This window comes from Nuphar pumila, chromosome 2 (assembly GCF_984573655.1).
Source record: "Nuphar pumila chromosome 2, dmNupPumi1.hap1.1, whole genome shotgun sequence".
In the NCBI taxonomy this organism is placed as follows: Eukaryota; Viridiplantae; Streptophyta; class Magnoliopsida; order Nymphaeales; family Nymphaeaceae; genus Nuphar; species Nuphar pumila.
Window position 1 is genome coordinate 113,704,606 of NC_143250.1, and position 25,943 is coordinate 113,730,548.

Here is a 25,943-nt window from a genome sequence, read left to right on the forward strand (position 1 = left end):
AACCTGATATTTACACTTAATCAGATCATTCAAGTTTTAATCTGATCCAGATTTGGATTTCAATAAAAATTTAATACCAATTCCGAATCCATATTTTAATCAGATTTAGATTTGGCTAATATGATTAGGATTTGGGTCGGATATCAGATTACATCTGTCCTGTTGACATCCCTAGCATTTCACCACGAAACTATATACATCACATGGATAAGAAGACACACACAGATTCAATATAGTCACAAGACACTAATATATATATATATATATATATATATATATATATATATATATATATATATATGCAAATCTTTTGAAAATAAGAAATGAGGGTGCCAACTTTTTTAGTATTAATTTTTTATAAAAAAATAAATATTTTAATATATAAATATGTTTATTATTGAAAATAATAACAATTAAAAAAAATGTCTAAGCATATATATTTAAAGATAAGATTGATTTGCCATCTATTCGACACTTCCTTGTATGACCTTGTCATATATGAAGCATAGTCACCTTGTGTTCGAATCCCAATGACATAGTTGTATATCGGGTAGAGGTCTGCCTAACCCCGGCTTTCTCTGTCAAAAAAAAAAAACTTAGTGAAAAAATGTAATATTTTTTTTTTCAGTGTTTTTTAATCTTACATATTGATCTATATATGAAACTGACCTTTGGATTATGTTCTACACACGTATATGTCAGATTTTATAAGGGTTAAAAAAATCAATGGCCTGTACCCAATCGCTATCCCTATATATGGTACACATAATAAATGCTATAGTACACATAATAAATGGTATCCCTATATATAGTGCACATAATAAACTACCACCTGTATTATACATGGACTCTCTCTCTCTCTCTAAGTACAAAGAGATACACTCATATGCTGGATGTGGAACATGCAGTTCTATGTTACGAAAGATGCAGTCAGTCTGAAATTTCAGGGCTATATCATACGCTTGGTTATTTTCATTTATGGGCACCTAAGCTAAGTAGATGTTGGAACTACTCTTTCAAGGACAGATTTACTGTTCCTCTTCTTCTTCAGATAGAGATTGGGTACAGGACAAGTACATGATGTGAGATATGGACAAACGCCTAGGAAAACTACCAAACTGGTGTTTGGATGGATTAGGCCAAGAAAACTACCAAACAAACTGCACTCCCTTTCCTGTGTAGTCCATTAAGGAATTTATTATCATATCATTAAGCTCGATTTGGAGCCACAATACAAAACGACCAAAGGGAAGTGCGAAAAGCTAAAATTTTAAACAAGCAATCAAATCTCCTATTTATCGCCATTATAACTTTTTCATCCCTATTACGTACCATTATAACTTTTTCTCTTTTATATTCGCATAGTTTTCTTTTTTCACATATTTTTACATATATATATATATATATGGGTATCGACATTTTCCTAATATTTTTAATAAAGCACAAAAAAAATCCAATTTATCGCCAAATTTTTCCTTACCGGAAAGAATCCCGAGAACAAGAACCACTAAAAGTTGTTAAAACTAACTCACACGCTCAAGCGCACGGTCATATCACATCCACATCAACTTTATCGTTGCTCGACTCAACGACAACCTCCCTCGGCTTGAGCACCCTTTGTGACAAAAACCCCTAACCCTGCGGTCCTACCAACCAATCCCGACCGTCAATCAACTATGGGGACCACACCACCACATGGCCCCCACTACCACCATGTGCATGCTCATTTTCGCTGACCATCACCCTAGGTTAACCTCCCAAAAAACCAAAGGCCTGGTAGCGCTGGCTCAGCCTGCCACAGCGCGGCAGCGTAAGACTTCGAGGCTAGGACTCCTGCCTCTGAGACCTGTGCTATACAGATTGACTTGCGCAGAGAGGCTATACTCATGAGAATCGAATCTTGACTGCCCGGCCAAGACCCTACTCCACTACGCCAACACCCTTTGGGCAACACCAGAATGCACTTGTAATTGAGAAAAAAAGAAAAATACATATTTTTGTTCAAAGAAATGTAGACAATGTTTTCTTAACTAATATAATAAATATAAATACAAAAAAAAAATTGAAAAAGATTCTACCGCGACGAGTAAAGGAAGAAACGGAATGGGAGCGTGGGGAGGTGCTAATAATTACGCACCCTCCACGGCCAAGAGTCACATGGGCCAATTTCTCACCCCCTCTCTTTCTCTCTCTCTCACTGCCTCTCACTCTCCCTTTCCCTCTCCCTCTCCCTCTCCCTCTCCCTCTGAGTCGTCATCGTCGTCTATTCGTTTCTGAACCAGAGTGGGTACAGAGAAGAAGAAGATGATGGAGAAGTACATGAGGAAGTACAAAGAGATGGGCGAGGTGGCGGTGATGGAGGCGTCGCAGGTCGGGGGTGCACAGACTCGGGCGAGAACCCTAGCGGCGCTGCGGAGGAGGAGCGGTTTCGTCTCCGGGGAGCTGCAGATATCTTACCTCGAGCTGAGGACCCGGAGGCTCGTCAAAACCTGGCCGTCGAGGGAGAAGCAAGGGAAATTCCGGTCGAGGCTAGCCGCGCCGGAGATGCCGGCGGTGAATTCCGGCCGGGTTCCATCAAGAGACGCTTACGCTAGGGTTTCGCGGTGCTCGAGCAACGGATCGAGCGTGGAGGACGCCGCGGGGGTGCGGAGGAGCGGTAGCGTCTCGGATCTGGAGGTGAGAATTCCGATTCGTTTTCCTGATCTCGGGGGTTTGGCTCGGAATTACGGTAGGTTTTTTTTTCGTTAACGGGGTAGGGCTTGCTTTGGTCTCAGGTAAAGGTATCGCTAGGGGAGAACTCCGCGGACTACGATTGCATAGAGAGGTATCTATATAGAGAATTTTATCTTCTTCTTCTTGCGTTCTCTCTGGAATTTTCTGGTTTCAGAATTTCATCCTCCTCCTCCTTTTTCTTTTTCTTTTTCTTTTTCTTCTTCTTAATAAGTTCTCTCCAGAAATTTCTCGTTTCCTTTCGGTAATTGTTGTTTTTTACCATTAGCGTCAGAGAGACAACTCCGTTGAGCGATCTCCTAGCGGAATCCGAAGCTCTCGAGTCGACGACAAGCTCGGCCGTCAACGATTCCGGCGATTTCCGCCAGAAACAGACGCGAGGAGCGGCGAGAATCGTGCCTCCGGCGTCAGAGATCGAAGAGTTCTTCGCGGCGTTCGAGAAGGAAGAGCAGCGGCGATTCGCCGAGAAGTAATTTTTCCACCTCCTCGATTTTTTTTCAAATTTTCGATTTTCACCTTCTTTTTCTCGATTTGTGTCTTGGAGAAGTGAAATAGTTCGTAAAATCAGTTTTACCTCTGCCGTAATTGCCGTGTTCAATTCTTCCTTTTCTTAATATTTTTTTTTCTTTTTCAGCTATAATTACGATTCGGTGAAGGATATTCCCTTGACCGGTCGGTACGAGTGGGTGAAAGTAACGCCGTGAGGGATGAGGACGAAGAGGAAAAAACCAACACCAGATGATGAAGATGAGAAGCTAGCTCCTTTTGTCTCTTAGTCCACCTTTTTATTTACATGGTCAGTAAGTTTCTCTTTTTACGGTTTTCTTCTTCTTTTCCCCCACTAGGCTTTTTTTGTACATGAGATGATCACCTCCTTCTCATCCTCCACCTTGTTAATCTTCTCTCCTTCATAGTTTCTTAACCTGAAATAAAAGAAATTTACCATAATCTCCTCCCTCCTCCTCCTCCTCCTCCTCGTTCATAGTTTCTGGGCACGACTGCTTTTTTTTCTCCATTTTTGGATGATTTTCTTGCAAATTTTTCTTCTTCTTTTTTCTTTTAGAGAGAAAGCTAAGAAGTCGACCGGTTGACCTCGGGCCGAGCTATTTTTTCCCATAAAGCAGATATGGTACACATTTGTGCGTGGAAGATGAATGGAAAAATTCTGTACGAAATGTAAAAAGGACAGAATTCTTCTGATGCTATTCCAAACGACAGGCAAATTTTCACCTTTTTTTTTTTTACGATTTCGTACATATTAAAAGCTTCTCCAGCTAAAAGTTCGTGATTTGGCTGTGATAACTTTCGCAACCATACACCCTTGCTTTTCATATAAAACGAATATTCATGCTTTCTAAGAAAATTTTTACCACTTCTGGGGGTGGTGTTTGGAAATCAGAAAAAAATGTATACAAATATGAAAACTATATATATTCTTTTTGAGACAATTCAAGAGAAACCCCCCATCAGTAACTGCACATTGGCTGGCCTCTGGTTGGTAAAATCCCTGAGGTCCCTCTTTGGCTCCGGAGATTACACCCAGTTTCAAGCTTGCAGCAAGGAACGTCACCCATGGGTTTCGAACTTGTGACGTCCTGTCAATTTAGTGACATTCACAAGTTCGCTCCTGTTAGATGAGTGGAGTCCTTGCTAGCAAAACTTTAATTATTTTTACATCTATGCATATAAAGAATTTCTGCACCTAGATAAGTGTCTGGAATTTTTCTCAGCCATACATTCCATGCTTTTTCATAGGATAAGAACCTTCAAATTTTCCTATGAAAAAAATTTACTGCTTTTAATAATAGCTCTTAATCTATGATACGGAGATAAGCAAAGGCAAATATACTGGTTGCAAGAATGCCAATTTCGTTTAATCTAGAATATAGCTCGTTAGGGTGCTTGATTGGTACCCACAAAGTTTTTTTGGTTTTTGGTTGTAGAAACCACCTCAGGATCGTAGACCTAGTTGTGCTGTCTCTGCCTGCCCTACTTACAGTCGCTGTCCTGATAGCGTAAAACTCCGAGGGCTCATTTATTACTCATTTAAATTCAAAATTGAATTACCAAATCAAAAAATGACTTATCTAGTAGATCCCATTTGCAAGAATACATCTCGAAGAATTCGATTGCCATCGATGTACGCCCACGAGGTATTAGGTGAAAGAGACTTGAGCTCCTAATGGAACTAATCCATGGAGGGTGATTCAATTGCTTTTTCTTAAGAAAGCAGGTGATTTTGGTTTCCCCTCTACCCAAACACAACCTAGCCGTTTCTTGATTCAGTCTAGAGAATAAATTAAGAATGGTTAACGAGTCCCTCACTTGGATTGACTCATGAGAGAGAGAGAGAGACGAAAGAAGATCAACATTATCACTCACTCATGAGAGAGAGAGAGAGAGAAATTGGAGGGGTGTGTGCGCGTGCTGTGGGAGTGTAGGGTGGTTAAGTAACGTATGCATTGGATCTGGTGCCCCTCTCTCTTGAATCCCACGTCCTGGGCCTTCCCTACTTAGAATGTTGCTTGTGTAAGATTCATTGACATTTCTTCTTCCTTTCTTTTTATTTTCTTCTCTGTAAAACACTAACCTGCTGTAATTGTATAATTTGTGCGCATCCCTTGCAATAAGGCCAAAGCTAGGTGTACTCTTTGATAATTGTATTGCACCACCTTTTGTCCCCCAATCTCAATGTTTTCTTCATAGTGACAAATATGACTGATATTTAGGAAAAGTGTTTGGTAATCTCGTGGGTAAGGAACTCTTTAGTTGAAACTCATACTGAGAGGTTGTTTTGTCCAAATCCAACACCGCGGATGTGTTCAGAATATATGCACAAATTAGTGAAAATTGACCCTTGATTTGTATTTTTTATGTAAAAATACAATTTTATGAGAGTTGAAAATTTGGTATATTGTAAGCCGTTGATATTTCAATCTCAGCAAAATCTTACATATATGCTTAACTCACGGATTTTGCCTAGGTCTGGCACGCCCAAAGAGTGAGGACCTCACAAGATAAAAAAAAAGGAGCAACATTGGGACGACCTTATTGTTGTTCTTACTAAATCCGCTATTTCGGGATTGGCATGGATTAGAGAGTGGATTCTGCCCTGATTGCAAGAAATTTGAGTTTTATTGGTACAGCTTTTGCGCCAGTAGATGCTACATGATGTACTACTCAAAGTTCGAATATATAACATATGGCCAGTTGTTAATATAGTTGCATATAATCGCAATTGCTGCACCAGTAAAAGTTCAATTAACATTGCTGGAATAAGGAAAGTCGTATAGAAAACGGTATTGTCTCTATTGGGTAGGGACAAGAGCTCAACAAGGGCGTCGAGGACTTCAGCAGGGGAGGAATTGTAATGGCCCGCCAACCACCGTGCTAGCCTTGCATGGCCCAAAGGGCTTATAAATATGTATATATGTGCAGTACATACCCTTGTTAGGCCAAACCTAAAGCAACATGATCCAAGCACTGATTTCTACTAATCCAAATTGTAGATCACATCTGAAGGGTTAGATGTACGAAAAAACATCAAAAAAATGAAAAATGTTACAGTTTCTTACTAAAGAGTTCTTTACCAACAAGGGTAGCAAATATTAGCTCTAATATTTAAAAACCGATATAATGTCCCAAAGAATGCAATGTTAGTATTGCATTTTATCACAATTTTCTGGTTCTTTATATTATTTATAGTTTTGTGCATATTTTACATATATACGTTATATATTTTTATACTGACATTTTCACGAGTTGTTGCCCAAAAACTAAAATTTTTAAAATTTTGAGATATTTCCTCAAGGATTTGTGACTGATTTTCTCTATGCCAGGAAGCGTGGTTTGTCACAAGTGAAGCTTGAGTTGGTTTTCTTTTACAGCCATGGGGTGACTCCCTCCATTATGAGTTAAAGTATAGATCCGTTATCTTCCACTGTTTAAAATAAAAAGTAGGTGATTATAGAGCTGGATGAACGTGCATTCCACGAGAGGGAACTACTTAAAATATCTGGTTTTAGTTGTTTTTCTATTGGGGTTGTTGCTCTTATTAAATAAATAACATTTTGTTGTAGGGGTGTATGAGGTCATGCATGTGTAGTGCAATCTTGATCAATACTAGTTATATGTGATGAGGCACATGCATCCCTTACTCTGAAATTGCAATCTCACCTTTATGAGAATAAATTTATTGATACTCTCTTACAAAGTGGTCAATGGTAGTTAGGGATGTCAATGAATCGGATTTTATCTGATATCCTACCCAATTCAATGCCGTTTAGTTGCATATGGTAAGCCAAAAACATATCCGGTTATAATTGGATGCAGATGCGGCCTTGGTTTTGGTTTTTTGGCTATTGAATCTGACTGGTATCTGAGTTTGATGGATATCCGAATCCGTTTACATGTAAAAAAGTGGATCTGGTATAAACTTGTCACCATCCAAACCTGAATCCCAATTTGAATCCGTTTAGCCAACATTCAATTTGTTGAGTAGGGTATTGGCCACATCCGATACAAATCCAAACAGTTTACATCCCTAATGGTAGTGCTTCAAACCATAGTTTAAAAACTCACCTGGTTGACCCGGTGACTTGGTTGACTTGGCCCGGATCGCCCAGTAGTCACTCTGGGTTAAAAAACATGTGTGACTCGATTTTTACAAAACTTGGCCATTATGGGTGAGTCAGCCTAGTCATGCATATATACATATATAATATTATATATATATAATTATATATATTGTATAAAATATAATATAGATATTATGTATATTGTATATAAAAATATTATTATACATGTATTAATAAAACTATATATTAAATATATTATACAAATATCATATAATGTATATTATATATAATATATTGATAAAATATAGATAGTATATACATGTATTTATATATCTTATATAAAATTAACATGTTCCAGCTGAATCACAAATCACTCAAGGACGAGCCTAGTGACGTGTCACCAGGTTTTAAAACCAGCTTTTTTTGTAAATAAGTTTTTTAAAACCATGCTTCAAACGATAGAAAGTTTTTTTTTTTTGACGATCCAAGCTAGGAAACCACCCTCACGACGCATTAGCTGCCCTCTGATGGTAAAACCCTTGAGGTCTCTCCTGCCCACAGGCGAGTACACCCAATTTTAAGGGATGCCACCAGTGGGTTTCAAACTTGTGACGTCCGGTTAACTCGAAGTTTATGAGTCGCCCCTACCAGATGAAGGGATCAGCACTTCTGCGTTTCAAGCTATAAGAAGTTGTCTCTTTCTTTTTTGTTTAAAAAAAATGTCAAGCCAGACGGAAAAACCATTTACAATCTTGTTCTCTTCAGTATGGAGACACCATCAAAGTATGACATGGAGCCTTACTCTGCAATACAGGAGCCCGCACTATGGGTATTGGCTTTATGCCATGCAAAGACCCCAATCACAACCGTCTTGTCCAAACTGGTTTATTTGGTAAAGGCATGAGTTTGACCCTTAGTTGGCTGACGTAAAATCAAATTAACCAACGTACAGATATGTAGCTGATTAAAGTCAGTGAACTCAGCTTGTTGATTAAGTTATTGCCTGAGCATTGCTGCACCTTGAGAACACCAAGATGTCTTGTGTTATACATCAACATTTAATATGGAGACATGGCTTAGACAATTAATAGCGTTACACAGCAATTGCTGGTAGTTTTGGATCAAGATAAGGGCTCAGTGTCATGGTTCTTTCTTTTCTTATTGTTTTTCTCAGAGAAATCGCTCCAGGCACACGAACACCTAGCCATGCTGGCTCAGCCTGTCAGCCTGTCCATGTCAGCATAAAACTCGGAGGGCTTAATTACCCCTCGACCTCAGGGAGTTGCCAAGCTTCAGCTTACACAGGGCATGAGATTTGAAACTAGACAGCCCGTCAAGCGGTATAGGCCTCATCCCACTAAGCCACACACCTTGCATGGGTCTCAGTGTCATGGTTCTTTCACTCTGCAAAAAGAAGTCCTTTTCAATCGAATGAAAATCTTCAGTAAGGTAGTTATGTTTTCCTATATATGTGCCTGAATATGGCTGAAAAAAAATAAAAAAACCTAAGCAGCTTATGGCTCGGCTCTTAAAGAATTCGTTTAAGCTTGTAAAATAGGTTAAAAAAACCGAACATGAATTCGGCTCAGCTCAGCTTGTATAAACTCTGGAGTATTTGTTTTAGGATAACAAAGGAAAAATGGTCACGCTCTTCAAGTTAATTGGCATATATAAAACATCAGGTCTTGCCCATGGAACAGTTCTACACCCAGCTTCGGTCTTGCATCAAGGGACTCACATTAAGGGGTTTCGAACTTATGACGTCCAATAAATTTGGTGGTATTCACGAGTCACACCCCTACCAAATGAGTGGTGCCCTCATGGGCAACTCGTTGAGTAGTAACGAATGTATTATAGATAAATTTTATATCATGTAATATATTATAAAACAAATAGTTGAAGTATTTGAATTGCAAGCAATAGGTTTAGAGATAAAATATTATTGCTTCTAACTTAAAACAATGTATCTTTTGTAATCTTATTTCTTACAGCTCCCCGAATTAATGTATTTTTCTGTCAACAAGTTAGCTCCAGCTTGGTTTGGCTTGCCTGGGCACAAGAATCAGCGCAGTTTGGCTCATTTACCAGCCCGATAATATGAACAACTTTTTTCCACACATTAAAACTTCTTAAATGGATGTAGTTTCTTTCCATCGTTTTTCAATACCGAGAAAAAAGAACAGTTAAGTAGTTTGTTGCTAAAAGAATTTTGAACACTCTTTCTTCAAATTTAAGAAGGAAAAATCTATATAGGGATTTTGGGAAGGTGTGCACAAGCAGAGATAACGCAATTGACGTGCAATAGAAGAAAATGCATGTCTCGCTGCAGCTACAAAGCCGGAGACGACATTAAAAACCAAAAAGAACTCGCAGCAAGACCGCTGAAATTTCAGAACACAATCTATTATTTATTGCGCAAGAGAGGCATCTATCTTATAGCATCATTAGCACACAGATAAGGCCATTCATTCATTTCACGGTGGTCTAAAGTTTTATGTGCATTAAGTGATGGATTTCAAACTTGATTGCGTCTCTCTCTCTCTCTCTCTCTCTCTCTCTCTCTCTATATATATATATATATATATATATATATATATATATATATATATATATATATATATATATATATATATATATATATATATATATATATATATATATATATATAAGCAAGCAAGCGTATCATCGAATGACTTAACCATCGAACAGCGGCCGGAGGCACGTGCTTTTGATGTGAGTCTGCCCTCTGTACCCAAAAAAAACTTTACTGGTGCGCAAAAGCGCCAGTAAAGGCTGAGGTCTTTAGTTGGCACACCATCCATCGCGAGGCTGTCGCTAATTCGCAGAGATTTGGTTTTGCGACAGATACACATCCATCGCAAATTTCGTCGCTATTGTAGCGACGGATTACAATCCGTTGTCAAATATTGGCCGAATCAGTTTTGCGATGGATAAATATCCAACCCTAATCCGTCGCTAAATTGCAGGCCAATACTAATTAGAGACAGATATTATTCATCGCAAAAAATAAAAAAAAATAAAAAATTTTGTTTAAAATATAAATATCGAGAAAAAATTTCTCATTATACAATTTGTATATCCTGTGTATAAAAAACAAAGTACATAAAAAATACATCTACAAAGCAGCTGAAATAATTTATCGATCCACTATAATCCTTGTCAAGTTTTAATTATGTACAAGTGAATATTTACAAAGTGTTTCTTTTGAAACAACAAGAAGGTACAACAAATTCAACACATGAATCTAATCATCGCCAAGATTTTGAGCATTATCTTCTTCATTGTCTCGATCTGTCCCTTCATCCATGCCTCCATCAGCTCCTCTACGTTGATTATCTTCAGCATCCTACAAGAGAAAAGAAATGTTAGTATTGATAAACAAAATATAATAAAATAATTTATATGCAATGCACTTAATCTAAGGCAATCAAAGTAACATCAATGAATTACACATAGATTAGCTATCAATGAAGTGAAGGACATTAACAAAATTCAGATATGTGTTCTAAGGCGGACAGAAAAAAATTCAAAGTGATTCAATCATGCAGATATGTGTTCTAAGGTTGTCAAAAAAATATCATAGTGATTCAAGCATGCATATATGTGTTATAAGGTTGTCAAATAAATATCTTTTGTATCACAATCATGCTTATATGTGTTCTAATGTTGTAAAAAAAACTCTCATAGTGATTCAATTATGCATATATGTGTTCTAAGGTTGTCAAAAAACTTTTATAGTGATTCAAGCATGCATATATGTGTTCGAAGGCGGTCAAACAATTTCATAGGGATGAAATCATGCTTATATATGTGTTATAAGGCAGTCAAAAAACCTTCATAGTGATGGAATCAAGCTTATATATGTTCTAATATTGTCAAAAAACTTCATAGTGATTCAATCAAGCATATATGTGTTATAAGGCAGTCAAAAACTTTCATAGTGATGAAATCATGCTTATATGTGTTATAATATTATCAAAAAACTTTCATAGTGATTCAATCATGCATATATGTGTTATAAGGCAGTCAAAAACTTTCATAGTGATGAAATCATGCTTATATATATTCTAATGTTGTCAAAAAACTCTCATAGTGCTTTAAGCATGCATATTGGTGTTCTAAGGTTGTTAAAAACTTTCATAGTGATGAAATCATGCTTATATGTGTTCTAATGTTGTCAAAAAACTCTCATAGTGCTTCAAGCATGCATATATGTGTTCAAAGGTTGTTAAAAACTTTCATAGTGATGAAATCATGCATATATGTGTTATAAGGCAGTAAAAAAACTTTCAGAGTGATTCAGTCATGCATATATGTGTTATAAGGCAGTCAAAAACTTTTATAGTGATGAAATCATGCTTATATGTGTTTTAATATTGTCAAAAAAACTCTCATAGTGCTTAAAGCATGCATATTTGTGTTATAAGGTTGTTAAAAACTTTCATAGTGATAAAATCATGCTTATATGTGTTCTAATATTGTCAAAAACTCTCATAGTGATTCAATCATGTATGTATGTGTTCAAAGGTTGTCAAAAAACTTTCATAGTGATTCAATCATGCATATATGTGTTCTAATATTGTCAAAAAACTTTTACAATGATTCAATCATGCATATATGTGTTATAAGGTAGTCAAAAACTTTCATAGTGATGAAATCATGCTTATATGTGTTCTAATGTTGTCAAAAAACTCTCGTAGTACTTCAAGCATACATATATGTGTTCAAAGGTTGTCAAAAACTTTTATAGTGATGAAATCATGCATATATGTGTTATAAGGCAGTCAAAAAACTTTCATAGTGATGGAATCATGCTTATATGTGTTCTAATGTTGTAAAAAACTTTCATAGTGATTCAATCATGCATATATGTGTTATAAGGCAGTAAAAAACTTTCATAGTGATTCAATCATGCATATATGTGTTCTAATATTGTCAAAAACTCTCATAGTGCTTCAAGCATGCATATTTGTGTTCTAAAGTTGTCAAAAACATTCATAGTGGTGAAATCATGCTTATATGTGTTCTAATGTTGTCAAAAAACTCTCATAGTGATTCAATCATGCATACATGTGTTCTAATGTTATCAAAAAACTCTCATAGTGCATCAAGCATACTTATATGTGTTCAAAGGTTGTCAAAAACTTTCATAGTGATAAAATCATGCATATATGTGTTATAAGGCAGTCAAAAAACTTTCATAGTGATGAAATCATGCTTAGATATGTTCTAATGTTGTGAAAAAACTTTCATAGTGATTCAATCATGCATATATGTGTTATAAGATGATTAAAAACCTTTTTAGTGATAAAATCATGCTTATATGTGTTTTAATGTTGTCAAAAAACTCTCATAGTGCTTCAAGCATGTATATTTGTGTTCTAAAGTTGTTAAAAACTTTCATAGTGATGAAATCATACATATATGTGTTATAAGGCAGTAAAAAAACTATTTACACTATTTATAAGATAAGTATTAGATAAGTAAAAATGAAATACTAATGGTTGATTATTGATATACACTATTTGAATGAGTCATCGTGTGTCAGACTGAGAAGACCCTGCATCCAGTGTTATCTCATGACGTGTATATATAGCTGATGTAGGTAGGTCATGTGCAGGCGAAACATCATCCATAGAAAAATGAGTTAGAAATTCATATAATACATATTTAAACTAATCAAGTATATAATTAGTTAAATGATATACCTATCGAAGCAGCCCGTGAAGATGAAGGCTGAGACTGGCTACCACTAGGTACTCGACCACTGTAACCTCCAAAAACCATATTCTAACAAATAAAAATTTTATTTCAATTAGTTACACAACTCTATATATTCATGGATACATAATCAAATCGAAAATAACTTCATGAATACATTCAAATCATTGCAATACATCCAAATCATTCACATCAAACATTGCAATACATTAAAACATAAGATATGACATCACTTGTTAATCATGGATAACTTATCCTTAACTTGCAATACAATTGGATCAGTTACACAACTTTAAAAATTGCAATACATTCAAACATAAGGTATGTATTACAAGATGTATTTTACTAGCTCGAGTATGTTTTCTCATCACTTGTTTGACTTTCATATTTTTCTTCTTCTTCCTCCTCCTCCTCTTCGTTCTCTTCTTCTTCTTTATTGTGTGCTCATCCACTTGGTATATCATTTAGATCACATTCTTCCATACGTATGTCATCGGACAATGATGATATGACATGCATACCATGTGCGACATCATGACCATAAGAGAAGTCATACATATCATCTGATTGATAGTAATCACCCTCTTCAGCAATCTTGTATTTCTGTAACTGGTCATACTCGGGGTATAGTTTAGACTTCACCTTGCAAACTGCCTACCATTCATTTGTATCTGACTTCTTTGTATTCGGATATGAAATATAATAAACTTGTTGAGCTTGTGAGGCTAATATGAATGGTTCATATGTTCCAAACCTTGATTTATGATTCACCTCTACAATGCCTGAGGCTTTGTCAACTCTTGTTGCTATAGGATCAAACCAATGACACTTGAATAAAGTTACCCTATTATTTATGCCTAAGTAAGTCAACTCCATTATTTCTTTTATAACACCGTAGTAATGTTCATTTTCACCGTAGCTGCTACCCTTGACACACACGCTACTATTCATCGTTGACTTGTTTACACCATAGTCTTTTGTATTAATTCGATAGCCATTTATGATGTACCCATTGTAACATTGCACAACTTTGGTTTGACCATTTTGTAAATCACATATTCTTTGGTTATTAACATCACCATGACAGACCTACAAGCATAAACAATAACTATGATCACGACCAATTAAGTAACTTATTGTTGTTTACATAGAAAGAATGTATGTCATCGTCCTTATCAACTCTTTCAACCATGCTACAAACTTATTTTCACGTTCTTTCTGTACTTCTGAATAAGTGAGATGTGAAAGTTTTTTTCGTAACTCCAGATCAAATCGTTTGCACTTAACAAATATTTATATTACTGAACTATGTATACACGTATAGAACTTAGTGTTACATATTAAGTATATTTACTCGATGTAGGGGTCGATCGTTGAGCAATTACAAAGGATATAGATTTATGTTGCATCTTGCTCTCTATCTTCCAAGAGTCTTGACCGGCAACTACCAAAGGCATGCCCAAGTGGTTGAAATATCGACAGTTTGTCAGCTACAGTAAATTGTTCTTCATCATCATTATGAGGTGGGCAAGTGTAACATGTTGGAATATGAGGTTCAAATTACATAGATGAGAAATTTGAAATCTCTTCTAAAGTGTACGCCTCACAAATAGAACTCTCTACTCTTGCTTTATTCCAAACCTTTTTTTGAGGTCAAACATGCATTTGTCAACAATATACATCTCGTAATACAATAATTTTTCAATAGCATTGAAGAGAAAAATATAAAAAATATATATATCTTTTAAATGGATACATCCACCGATATTGTACAGAACCACCAACTCTAAGTTCATATGACAAATATATGATTACATGTTCCATAACATTGAAAAATGATGGCAGAAATATCTTCTCTAGCTGACAAATAGTAGTGACGACAAAATCCTTAAGATTCTTTACCTCAGTTACTACAACTTCCAATGCGCACAATGTACTAAAAAATCTACTCAACTCGGATAATACTCCCAATATAGGTTTGTCTAACATATCATAGAATGCTAGGGGAGTCAACTGTTACATAATGATATGACAATCATGGCTCTTCAACTCATATAATTGTCTCTCATCTATCTTTACAACCTAAACAATGTTAGAGACGTGTCCATCTGGAAATCTTAACTGTCTCAACCATTGACATACTTGCTTTACTTGATCTGGTCCAAACACGTATCTTGCCTTTGGTTTTGGTACTTTGCCATTGTACTTTTTGAGTTTCAATTCTGGTCTTTTATGTATTACTTTTACACTACAAGAAAAACCTTAATTAGCGATGAAAATTTGTGATGGATTATTTTGGTCACAAATTTATGATGGATTAGCTAGAGAAAACTAATTGTCCCTAAAATTAGAATTAGCAACGAAATTAGTGACAAAAAATTCCGTCTCAAAATCTGTCGTTAATTAGCGATGGATTAGCGACGAAAAAAATTTGCCTCAAAATTCATTGTAACTTCACGACAAAATATTTTCGTCGCAACACCGTCGCTAATTAGCGACGGATTTTGAGACAAAATGTTTTCGTTGCTACTTTTCGATTTTAATGGTGGCGTGAAATTTTTTTTGTTACTTTCGCTCTTTTCCCCCTTTCATTGTACGCAGCTGCCCCCGAGCCTTCTCTTCTTCTCCTTTCTCTTTCTTGTCCGCCCCCAAACCTGCAATTTACTATGCCAGAATGGGTACACGGTAAAGTGCACGACAAATGGAGCTGCAACACCACAGGGACGGCTGGGTGGTCGACAATGACGTGCGCGGTGCTGAAGCGCACAAAGCTTGCGACATGTTAAAGGGAACGACCATGCATGAAGCATGCTCGTTGAGCTGCGGTATGCGCGAGCGGGAGAGAATGTCAAATTCTTTGTGTTTTTTGCTTTAGGGTTTCGAGGAAAAGCTCTGCCTCTCTTTTATTCTTTCCCCCCTTCTTCCCACTAGGGTTTTGGTTTTTCAGATCGATGCGCTGATGAACGTGGTGAAGGAAGAAGCGCAGGGTCAGAGCTACAGCACCTGCCATTCCATCAGTGAGCGATGACTCCACTATGTCCGCCATCATGGGATCTATCGTCGCCTCTATGCTGCTTGTGTCCTTATGCTTCACTCGAGCTTCTTCTGCCCTATCTGTATGGAGGTTTATGCTGACAGGTTCTCGCCGAAAAACAACATCAAATGCCCCAATTGCCCTTCGTCAGTGCATGCTGCTTGCATTGCCCTAGTGGCGGATAAAAACTATCAGAAAAACCATTCAGCTTTGGAGTTTAGTCTTTTATTATTTATCAGTGACAGATAAAAACTAAAAGCCTATTGTTGCATATGCAGAAATTTATTCGAACAATGTGTGGAACACAGGGTGCCCTGATAGTCGCATCTACTTTCTAGATTATCATTGACTTTAGTGGACTTTGGCGAAATGTTACCAGGTATTCTTATTAGTTTATGTAAGGAAATGATGTTTCAAAATCAATGTAATTCATCTAGCAGTACTGAGTTTATGCATTTCTATTCACTCCAGGTTTCTTAGTCCTTTTTCAGTGGTCCCTCTTATAACTCTAGCAAGACTTGGGCTTTTGAATTTGGTTTTTGAGGTAAGTATGTGACTCTTTTGTTTCATGTGTCATGGTAGAAAAATGAGATTAACATTCATGTAGTTCATTTACAGATATCCGAAAATAAAATGAGACCCGTCTAGCAATGGGATATGTGCAACTGAGTGTGTCTATGTTTGTTGTGAGCCTCACTAACGTGAGCTGATGATGTAACACTTTTGTAGGTGGCGAAGTGCATTGAAATTGGGCTTCCTACACTTATTGTGCTAGTGATATTTTCACAGGTAATTGATATTGCTTTTCTTTGATGATTCTAAATGTTCTAGTGAGTTTTGCTCCACTTGAGAATGAAGCACTACATTCAGAGCTCATTTCTTTTGCTTTTATCTTATGAAGTTGTTTCTTTTTATTAGTAGAGAGCGAATCCTTAAGGTAGTTGGGAACTTTTGCCATAAGATAAAACGAACTAAACTCCATGGCAATGCAAGATGACAACTTTAATGTTAATTCCAATAATATCCTCACCTGCATATTGTCAACACTTTTATGCAATACATCCCTCACTTAATACGATCAGAAAGGCCAATTTTTGATAGGTTTGCTGTTATATTTACAGTAGCCATTGTGTGGATTTACGCCCATCTCCTAACAGTTGGAGAGGCTTACAAGCATTCACCACCAAAGACACAATTTTATTGTCGTACTGATCGAGTTGGACTTAATGGCACTGCTACATGGTAATTTCACTATTTGATGGCTATATATATGATGCATTATATATGTTGTTAGAATTCTCAATCAGCTTTTTCGTTTCTTTCTTTCTTTCTTTTTTTCCCTTTCTTCTGCTTCAATTATTCTCGTCCATGCAGCCCTTGATAACAAAATTTCTATGCACCACCTGCTTCATTAAACCATTTATTTTTTCAACCTTGTTGAGTGCTATGGTGGTTGGTACCGTGAGGTGCCCTTTCCTTTCAACTCTTGGGTCAATTCACTTCTAATATAATTTCCTCTATCCACAATCCCGACAAGATGTTATCCATATGCTTTTGATAAGTAGCCTTAGTTCCCCACTTAATGTTTCTTGTATAGCTGGACCTCATAATCGTTGTCCCATGTTTCCTGAACATGTTTTTGTTCTTTGAGCATCAATACTTTCTCCACTTAAAATTCAAAGCGTGTACACCCTAGCTTGAGGCGCGCCTCACCTCGAGGCATGAGTCTCAAGGTGTATGAGGCGCACGCCTCGGGGCTCTTTTTTTATTTTATTTTTTAAAATTTTGCGATGGATTAGCGACGAATATTATCCGTCGCTAATATTCAGCGATGAATTTTTGATGATGTTTTGCGATGGGTTATGTTCTATCGCTATTTTAGCGATGGATTAGTGACGAAATATAATCCATCGCAAAACTAAATTTGTGCTTATTTAGCGTCAGATTAACAATGGACATGATACATCGCTAATATATCATAAATTAGCGACGGAAGTAGTGACAAAATAGTTCTGTCACCAATTAGCGATGAGAAATATGCAATGAATGCTATTCGTCACTAATCCGTCGTCAATCCATCTCTAAACTGATTAGCGACGGATAGCGTCCGTCGCTAATCCACATTTTTCTTGTAGTGTTAAATCCATACGGGCCTTCAGATTATCCTTCGTTTTCTCTTTGACATTCATTACCGTATTAAACACATTATCAAACACATTTTTCTCCACATGCATCACATCCAAATTATGACGTATCAATAAGATCGACCAATATGGTAGTTCTCAAAATATAAATTTCTTTATCCAATTGTGATCCTTCCCAAATCTAAGGAAGGGTGTTGGACTACGGACATCTATCAATCCATATGAAAAGTATCACAATCGGCTTAAAATCTTTATGTCAGACAACCTTATAGGTGAACCTTTCATTTCAGTTGTGCCTGTTCGAAACACATTCCTTTATCGTCAGAACAGATTGTCGTTGGGTAAAAATCGACGATGACAATCAAACCAACACGGCTTCCTTCCATGCATCAATTTAAAAGATTTTGTATCCTCCATGCAATACAAACATGCCAACCTCCTATGTGTGCTTCAACCAAATAACATACCATATGCAGAGAAGTCACTGATTGTCTATAGAACAACAACCTTCGTATTAAAGTTTTGTTTTTTGTGGGCATCGTACGTGAGAACACCTTCATCCTACAGTATTTTTAGTTCATCAATCAATGACTTTAAATATACATCAAGATTTTGGTCCGGAGAGGTCGGAATAATTATCAATAGAGACAAGAAAAGATTTTGATGCTTCATACACAAGCTTGAAGGAAGGTTGTATGGGGTGACAAATACTGACCAATACGAATATGGAGTTAATCCACCTCCAAATGAATTAAATACATCTGTACATAAACCTAGCCTAATATTCATCACTTCCATTGCGAAGGTCTGATGAGTACGATCAAAGTGCTTCCAAGCTTCCGCGTCAATAGGATGTGTGATCTTGTCTTCATCATGTCGAACTTTATTTATATGTCATCTCATGTGTTTAACTGTCCTCGAAGACATATACAATCGTTATAATCTAGGGGTGAGAGGAAAGTAGCAGAGCGACTTGTATGCCACTTCTTTTGACCTCGTGCTATCATTGCCTCTTGTCTTTGGCTTGAATCGAGGATGCCCATAAGACGAACATGATCTGCTATTTTTTTTATCTTTGAAATACATGTAGTGATTTGGACAAGCATCTATCTTTTGACACCCCATACCTAAAGCGTTGACTATAACCTTCGCACGATAGAAATTTTGTGGTAATTTCTCATCTTTGGGCAACATAGTCTTCACAATAGAACACAAACGGTCAAAACATGATTCACTCAAATTATACTCGAACTTTAAATTCATTAGTTGAAGAACTGCAGACAAGATAGTGTGACTCTCACAACCATTGTAAAGTGGCTCATCAGCATCTCTAAGTAAATAATAAAATCTACCAGCTGCATCGTTTGCTGCTTCTTTCTCTACCCTAGTTGGTACATCACTAGGGCCCATAGCAGAACCTAGTTCTGATCCTACGACATTAAATATCAAATCCATATATGGATTATCGTGCACCACATTCACCCATACGTCAAAATTGTTTCAAAATTCTTCACCATGAAGCGTCAAATTCTGATAATCGCTCACAAAACCCTTCATCTATAGGTGATGTCTAATGCCATGAGGTTCTACAAATCGATTATTCTTACACATCGTGTAGAGACACCCGATCTGACCTGTGAGATCCACTGTACTGACATTTGTCATTACAAATTCAATAAAACTGTCAACACCATTCATATATTCAAGCGATACCTCATTGTCAACTATCATACGGTACATGCATTCACGATTTGCAGCCATTTTGGGCGACAGATGTTACAGATACTATCCTAACCAGTTAAAAGAGAATCATAGGAATGCTATGATGAAGAAAATATATAATTTATCATGCATTCATGTTGGATGTAATTATTTGATATATATATATATATATATATATATATATATATATATATATATATATATAATGACATTTAATCACAAAAACTACGATGCATGCATTGATAACTTAATATTTTCGCATGCATTGATAACTTAATATTTTCATGTGCAAAACTATCACATCATAATTTATACTCATCACAAGGATATTTAGAATGATAAAATCACATTCATCAACACGATACATTCATTTGAAGCATGTTTTCATGATATAATTTCACATGAAAGGCATAATCAAATTGAAAATAATTTCATGCAAGCATGGATACAGTCATATCAAACATGGCAATACAATCACTCATTCATACCACAACAATGTCAAACATGTATCTGCAATAAACCCACTCTAATATTCCGCTAATTACTACCATGACTAGCATGAAATCCGAACTCCAAAAATAAGAGCACTTCTATTTTCATACATTCAAATCATGCTCAGCATGATCTCTCAACTCCAGTAAAACAGTCCTAGATATCCACAACTAAGTGACTGTGTGAATAGAAAAATTTTGCATCCAAGAAAGTAAATAACCTGTGATGCGACTGCATCACTTACTCACTACGGGTATTTACCCGATTTGCATTTTGCTTGTTTATTTTCGTATAGCATTTTAAGCCGCATGTGATGCTTAGCATTAAGCATCACGCATTTTACTCTGTTACGCACCTGCAATACACATTACTCTTAAAAGACAAAGATACATGGAAAAATAGAAGAAAATAGGCTGCCGTCCAAAGACACAGGCGGGGCCCCCTGCCGCCTGAGCAAATACAACGACAGAGGGGCGAATCTCCCTACTGTTGTTGCTTAAACAAGGGCAGAGGGCGGAGCTCCCAACCAAAAAGTACCAGCGGCAGGGGTGTGGGGCCCCCTGCCGACCGAGCAAACACAACGACAGGGGGGGCGGATCCCCCTATCATTGTTGAATGATGGTAGGGGCATCGCCCCTGCTGGCCGAAATGAAAGAGTGAGACAGCGATGGGGGCAGAGGAATCACCCTTGCCGGAAAATCCAAAGGTGGCAGGGGCGCTGCCCTGTTGTCAAAAAAATGAGCGGCAAGGGCCGAAGCCCCTGCCTGACAGAGTGAGGGTAGGCAGTGCCTTGCCCTGCTTGCTTATCATAGGGGGAAAAAGGCAGGGGGCAAAAGCCCCTACCGACAAGGGACATATGGCAGGGGCATTGCCTCTACCAGAAAGAGACAGGCGGTAGTGGGGAATCGCCCATGCCGACCTGCCGAAAAAGGAATGAACGAAGATGGAGAAGACAACAAGGAGTAGCGGTTACCTGTGAGAGAGGTAGGAGGGTCTCATCATCGAAACTCGTAGGAGCAAGCGATGAAAAGGGTGTTCTTGTGGTCGCCGACATCAGGTGCCAAAACACGAGCAGAAGGGAGGGAGGAAAGCAACGACAGTATAGCTGTCGACATTTGATTGGCTGAAAAAGGAAGCGGGAGAGAGGGAGCGACGCGGGGTGACCGATGGTCGGTAGTCGTCAGTGGCAGCAGGGAAGAAGGAGACGATGTTAGTGTTTGGCGGCTTCGGTCATCGGCGTTTGCTCGAAGGATGGCCGACGGAGAGGAGGATCGAGCGACAATGGAAAAAAGGCGATGGGTCGGTGAAAGAGGGGAGAGAGAGAGAGAGAGAGCAGGGAAACAATTTTGTGCCCTAGATGGGTCATTTTATATCGAAAAGTAGCGATGGCTTAGCAACAGAAAAATCCATCGCTATTTAGCTATGGAAAAAATTTGTTGCTAAGTTGCGACGGAGTTTGAGACCAAATTTTTTCTTTTCTAATCTATCGTTAATTAGCGACAGATTAGTGGTGGAATTTTTCCTTCGCTAATCCGTCACTAATTAGTGACTGATTTTGCGACAACAATATTTGTCGCTACTTTGACGTTAATTTTTTATTTTAATGACGGGTAGTTTTCTCTCGCTAATTCGTCACCAATTTACGATAAAAAAAATCCATTGCAAATTTTCGTCACTACTTAGCATTTTTCTTGTAGTGGTTGATCGCTTTCATGGCTGAACAAACTGAGAGTTCGACAATCCACCAATCTCTCTCTCTCTCTCTCTCTCTCTCTATATATATATATATATATATATATATATAGAGAGAGAGAGAGAGAGAGAGAGAGAGAAAGAAATGTGTAGGTTTCAAAGCATATATCTCACAAACTATCCCAGATACTTTTAAAAAATGCATGTATTTTTTACTTAATCTAAACTTATAGATGTTTGTTCACTAATAGATCAAATCAATTTAACAAGAATTCTTGATTTTTAGTTAATCAAGTTTTTGGTGTAATATAAACCGCTGATTTTTTTATGTTGAGTGAAAAATACATGTAAACACCGAGGAGATAGGGATAATCACATGGCACAAAATTTGTACAATAAGCACTTGGTTGCCCTCTAGCAGGCCTTGGGTCCCACAACTGACAGGCCCTTTCACCAAGATGGAGGGTGTTCGTGTTTTTAATGAGCAAATATTTGTACAATCATATTGCACTGATCTTTTCACCATGACAAGGTGGGGGCGCAAAACCTGGCTCAAAAGTTTATTTTTGACAAACCTGGTTTGCCAAAAGCTAAGTTTTTAAAATGTTTGGATGACCGCCATTAAACATTACAAAAGAACAAAAATTGTCCGGATGACACCATCCGGACCGGTGGGTAGTGGAAAACTTGCCAGATTACCATGGTTAAAAAAAAATTTCTGGCCATTTTCAGCAAGAAAATAGTCGGACCGGTACTGTCCAACACTGATCGGAAATGGTCAAACTGCACTTGGGTGGGAGAGAGATCGATGAGGCTGTTGGGGGTTAGGGGTTGGGATAAACCCTCCCCTCGTAAACAAGGTTTCCAAGACATGGGAAAGGAGTTTTTTCACTTAGTTGGGTTTTGGCAAAAACCCAACTTTCAACTAAGTTTTGGTGTCAGCTAAACACACCAAAACTCAATTAACTCCCCCAAAACTTAGTTCTTGGAAAAATATTTAAATACATGTTTTCTACTAAATAATGTATACAAATCACTATAACGGGTTTAGATTAAAGGAGTGTGGGTTGGAAGATAAATGAACTTATATAATAGCATGCATGGTTTTCGATCCTTACACCCCTGGTACTTAGTGATATCTAATCATCCAGCTATCTCATTCGGCCACTTGCGTTCTGCCACTAAAAAACGAATCCCACCTACTTCATAAGGGCATCCAATACATGGTCCGATGGCCAGCGGACACAACATGACACGCATTATGTGATACATTCAAATCATTTTTTAATATTTAAAAATAATTATTTGTAATAAATTGTACTTTTTATATATTAAATTATCAAAAATATTTTCGTAAACTAAATTTTATAAATCTGTGGTGGTAAAAAAAATGACGTCAGCTCCAACCTTGATCTGAGTGCCCTTGGATCTTTAGGGTAGAAGCTGATCTTTCTTGACGATCTCAAGTATCTTACGTCACTGATTGGATCTCTACCTAAGGCCACTGACAGGAAAATAATTGAATTATTGGAAGTGGATTTCCTGAGAAAATGACATAGTGCACTTCAAAATTACCATATTTTCAGTTGAGGGAAGAGTAAATAAATCCAAACAACGTTAGTGGAGTGAGTATACCTTCATCTTGGAATGGTGCAAAATTTCAAATCAACTCTAGAGATGTGTGTGAACAAAAAGAAAATATTTTTTATATTTTTATCATGGCAAAATTATTTTGTAGTTCAATTTTCTGTGAGGCAAGTTTCCCATATCAACAAAAGTTTTCCACTGTACAAAAGTGGTAATGTCATTTTTGTCTTCTTTGTTTTGAAAGGCAAGCTGGGGTTAGGCAGACCCTCGCCGGTTATACAACCATACCATTGGGTTTTGAACTTGCAGCTTCCCAACACAAGGAGCCAAGATCCCCTGATGGCCTTAATCTTTGCCTGACAGTCTGTCAATTATGGGGCCCAAAGGAAGATGGAGGGCAGCCAGGTGCAGAGGCACAATCAAAGTGTGCCATGTGATGGCACCTGATCCTGACTCCAACACAAAGGTGACGTGCACTAACTGCTGAACAGTGGAGCCCAACATCTCTGCCATTACTTAAGTTGCCAATCTCAACTTTCATTTTCCTAATCGTTTGACTTTGATTTGGATTGCATAATATTTTCATTTCATAGGCTGTTCTGGTGCCTTTTACTGGTGGGATTCCTAGGGGCTTGGGTGTCAATGACTCCACCGAGAGATTACTAGATTCGGCAAAAGACTTTGTCATAAAAAAAAATTACTATATTTGTAATTTGATATATAATAAATAGATACTATAGTAATTGTTTCATGACTCAGCTCTGAATAAAGTGTAAATCAATTTACAGTCATGAAAAACGTATGATTCAGTTACATACATAGGTTATAATAATATAGAGAATTACATAACCTATGTAAGTAATTGTGAATCTAATATTTCATGCCCATAAATTGATTTTCTGAGTGCTACAAGATATCAAGTTTGGACAAAGATGAAATGCATAACAATTATTTAACCAATGCTTGTCATCGAGGCAACAAGCTCAATCTGCATTTCATTATCCTGGACCAACGAGTTAACATAAGGACTGACCACAAGGCTCTCAAATTCTTGCTAGGGTTGCGCATTACGACCCTCAAAAGTGGATTGCTAAACTCCAAGGGCATGACTTTGAGCTCCAGTAGCCTAATAAATAGTGGTTGGTATGTTGTGAGCTAACATGGTCTTAGTAAAAGTAAGATATTTTAGAATAAGCATCACATACCCTTGTGTAGGGTTGAACATCAAGCCAGCCTAACCTAGCCCTACTTGATGCATGTTAGGGCTGCCCAAATTTTTTGCACAATTTTTACCATGTACTAAGCCTACCGAAAGCCATGCGTGGCTCACACGGGCCTTTTAGCCTTGTAATATTTGTACAACTTTATATACTTGTAATTTGCATTTTTCTTAATGAGACTGCGGTGCAGGGCACTATTGTATATTTCTCACGTTCAATGAATTGATTGTTATTGAACGTTCTCTCTCTCCCGATTCTCTCTTTCTCTCTCTATGCTATGGGTGATTGTTGCCTCCTTATAATTGTGTGTTTGCATGCAATAATGCCTGCGTACTTGTTGCTTCAAAAGATCCGTTGCATTCACTTTTGAAACTCGCTAAAAAGGATTGTTGAGTCAAGGTTCCACCAACTCCGTATGGGCATATGAAATTTAACCCATAACAAGTAGTACCAAAGCTGACTTTACCCAGGGTAAGGTCCAGTTTGTTGAGTCTCACTCGACTAAGCGACAATCATTGATCATGGCTTCTGAAGATTCTGGTGTGATGATACCGCCAAAGCCAAAGAGCAAGAAAAGAAAGGGGACAAAGATGTCTACCGCCGAAGAAGCTTGGGAAACTCCTTTGGCAAACTCCACCAAGTTAGAAAAGATGGTAGAAAGACTCCTGCAGAAAATGCAGGAGATGAAGGCTATAGTGTGTGAAGCCTCTCTCAGCTATCAAAAGCTTGATGATAAGCTCAAGACTATAAATGAAGACCTCTACAGAAATATTGTGTTACTCAAAGATAGAGCAGACTTGATCGTTGCCGAGTTGGACACGCAGAATCCTAGCTCTGAAACGTTGACCAATGATCGACAGTTATGGTGTAGTCGAGATGTCGACTACCCATCTAAAGGTTTTCAAGCCCAAGAAGTTCACTGGTGCTCACAATGCCAAGGAAGTAGAGAATTTTATGTGGCAAATGAAGGAATTCCTCAAAGAAAGCTTTGTCAGAGATGAAG

At 37.5% G+C, this 25,943-nt stretch overlaps 1 protein-coding gene across 1 annotated transcript; it reads left to right on the forward strand.

Annotated features, from left to right (window-relative positions):
- The first annotated feature begins 2,158 nt into the window (after positions 1 to 2,158).
- On the forward strand, positions 2,159 to 3,678 carry LOC149846801 (cyclin-dependent kinase inhibitor 3-like). The gene is made up of 4 exons (XM_089998156.1): positions 2,159 to 2,676; positions 2,775 to 2,824; positions 2,999 to 3,199; positions 3,365 to 3,678. Exons 1-4 carry the CDS (start codon positions 2,305 to 2,307, stop codon positions 3,432 to 3,434), a joined length of 693 nt encoding a protein of 230 aa, XP_089854282.1. The 5' UTR covers positions 2,159 to 2,304; the 3' UTR covers positions 3,435 to 3,678.
- Positions 3,679 to 25,943: the final 22,265 nt, after the last annotated feature.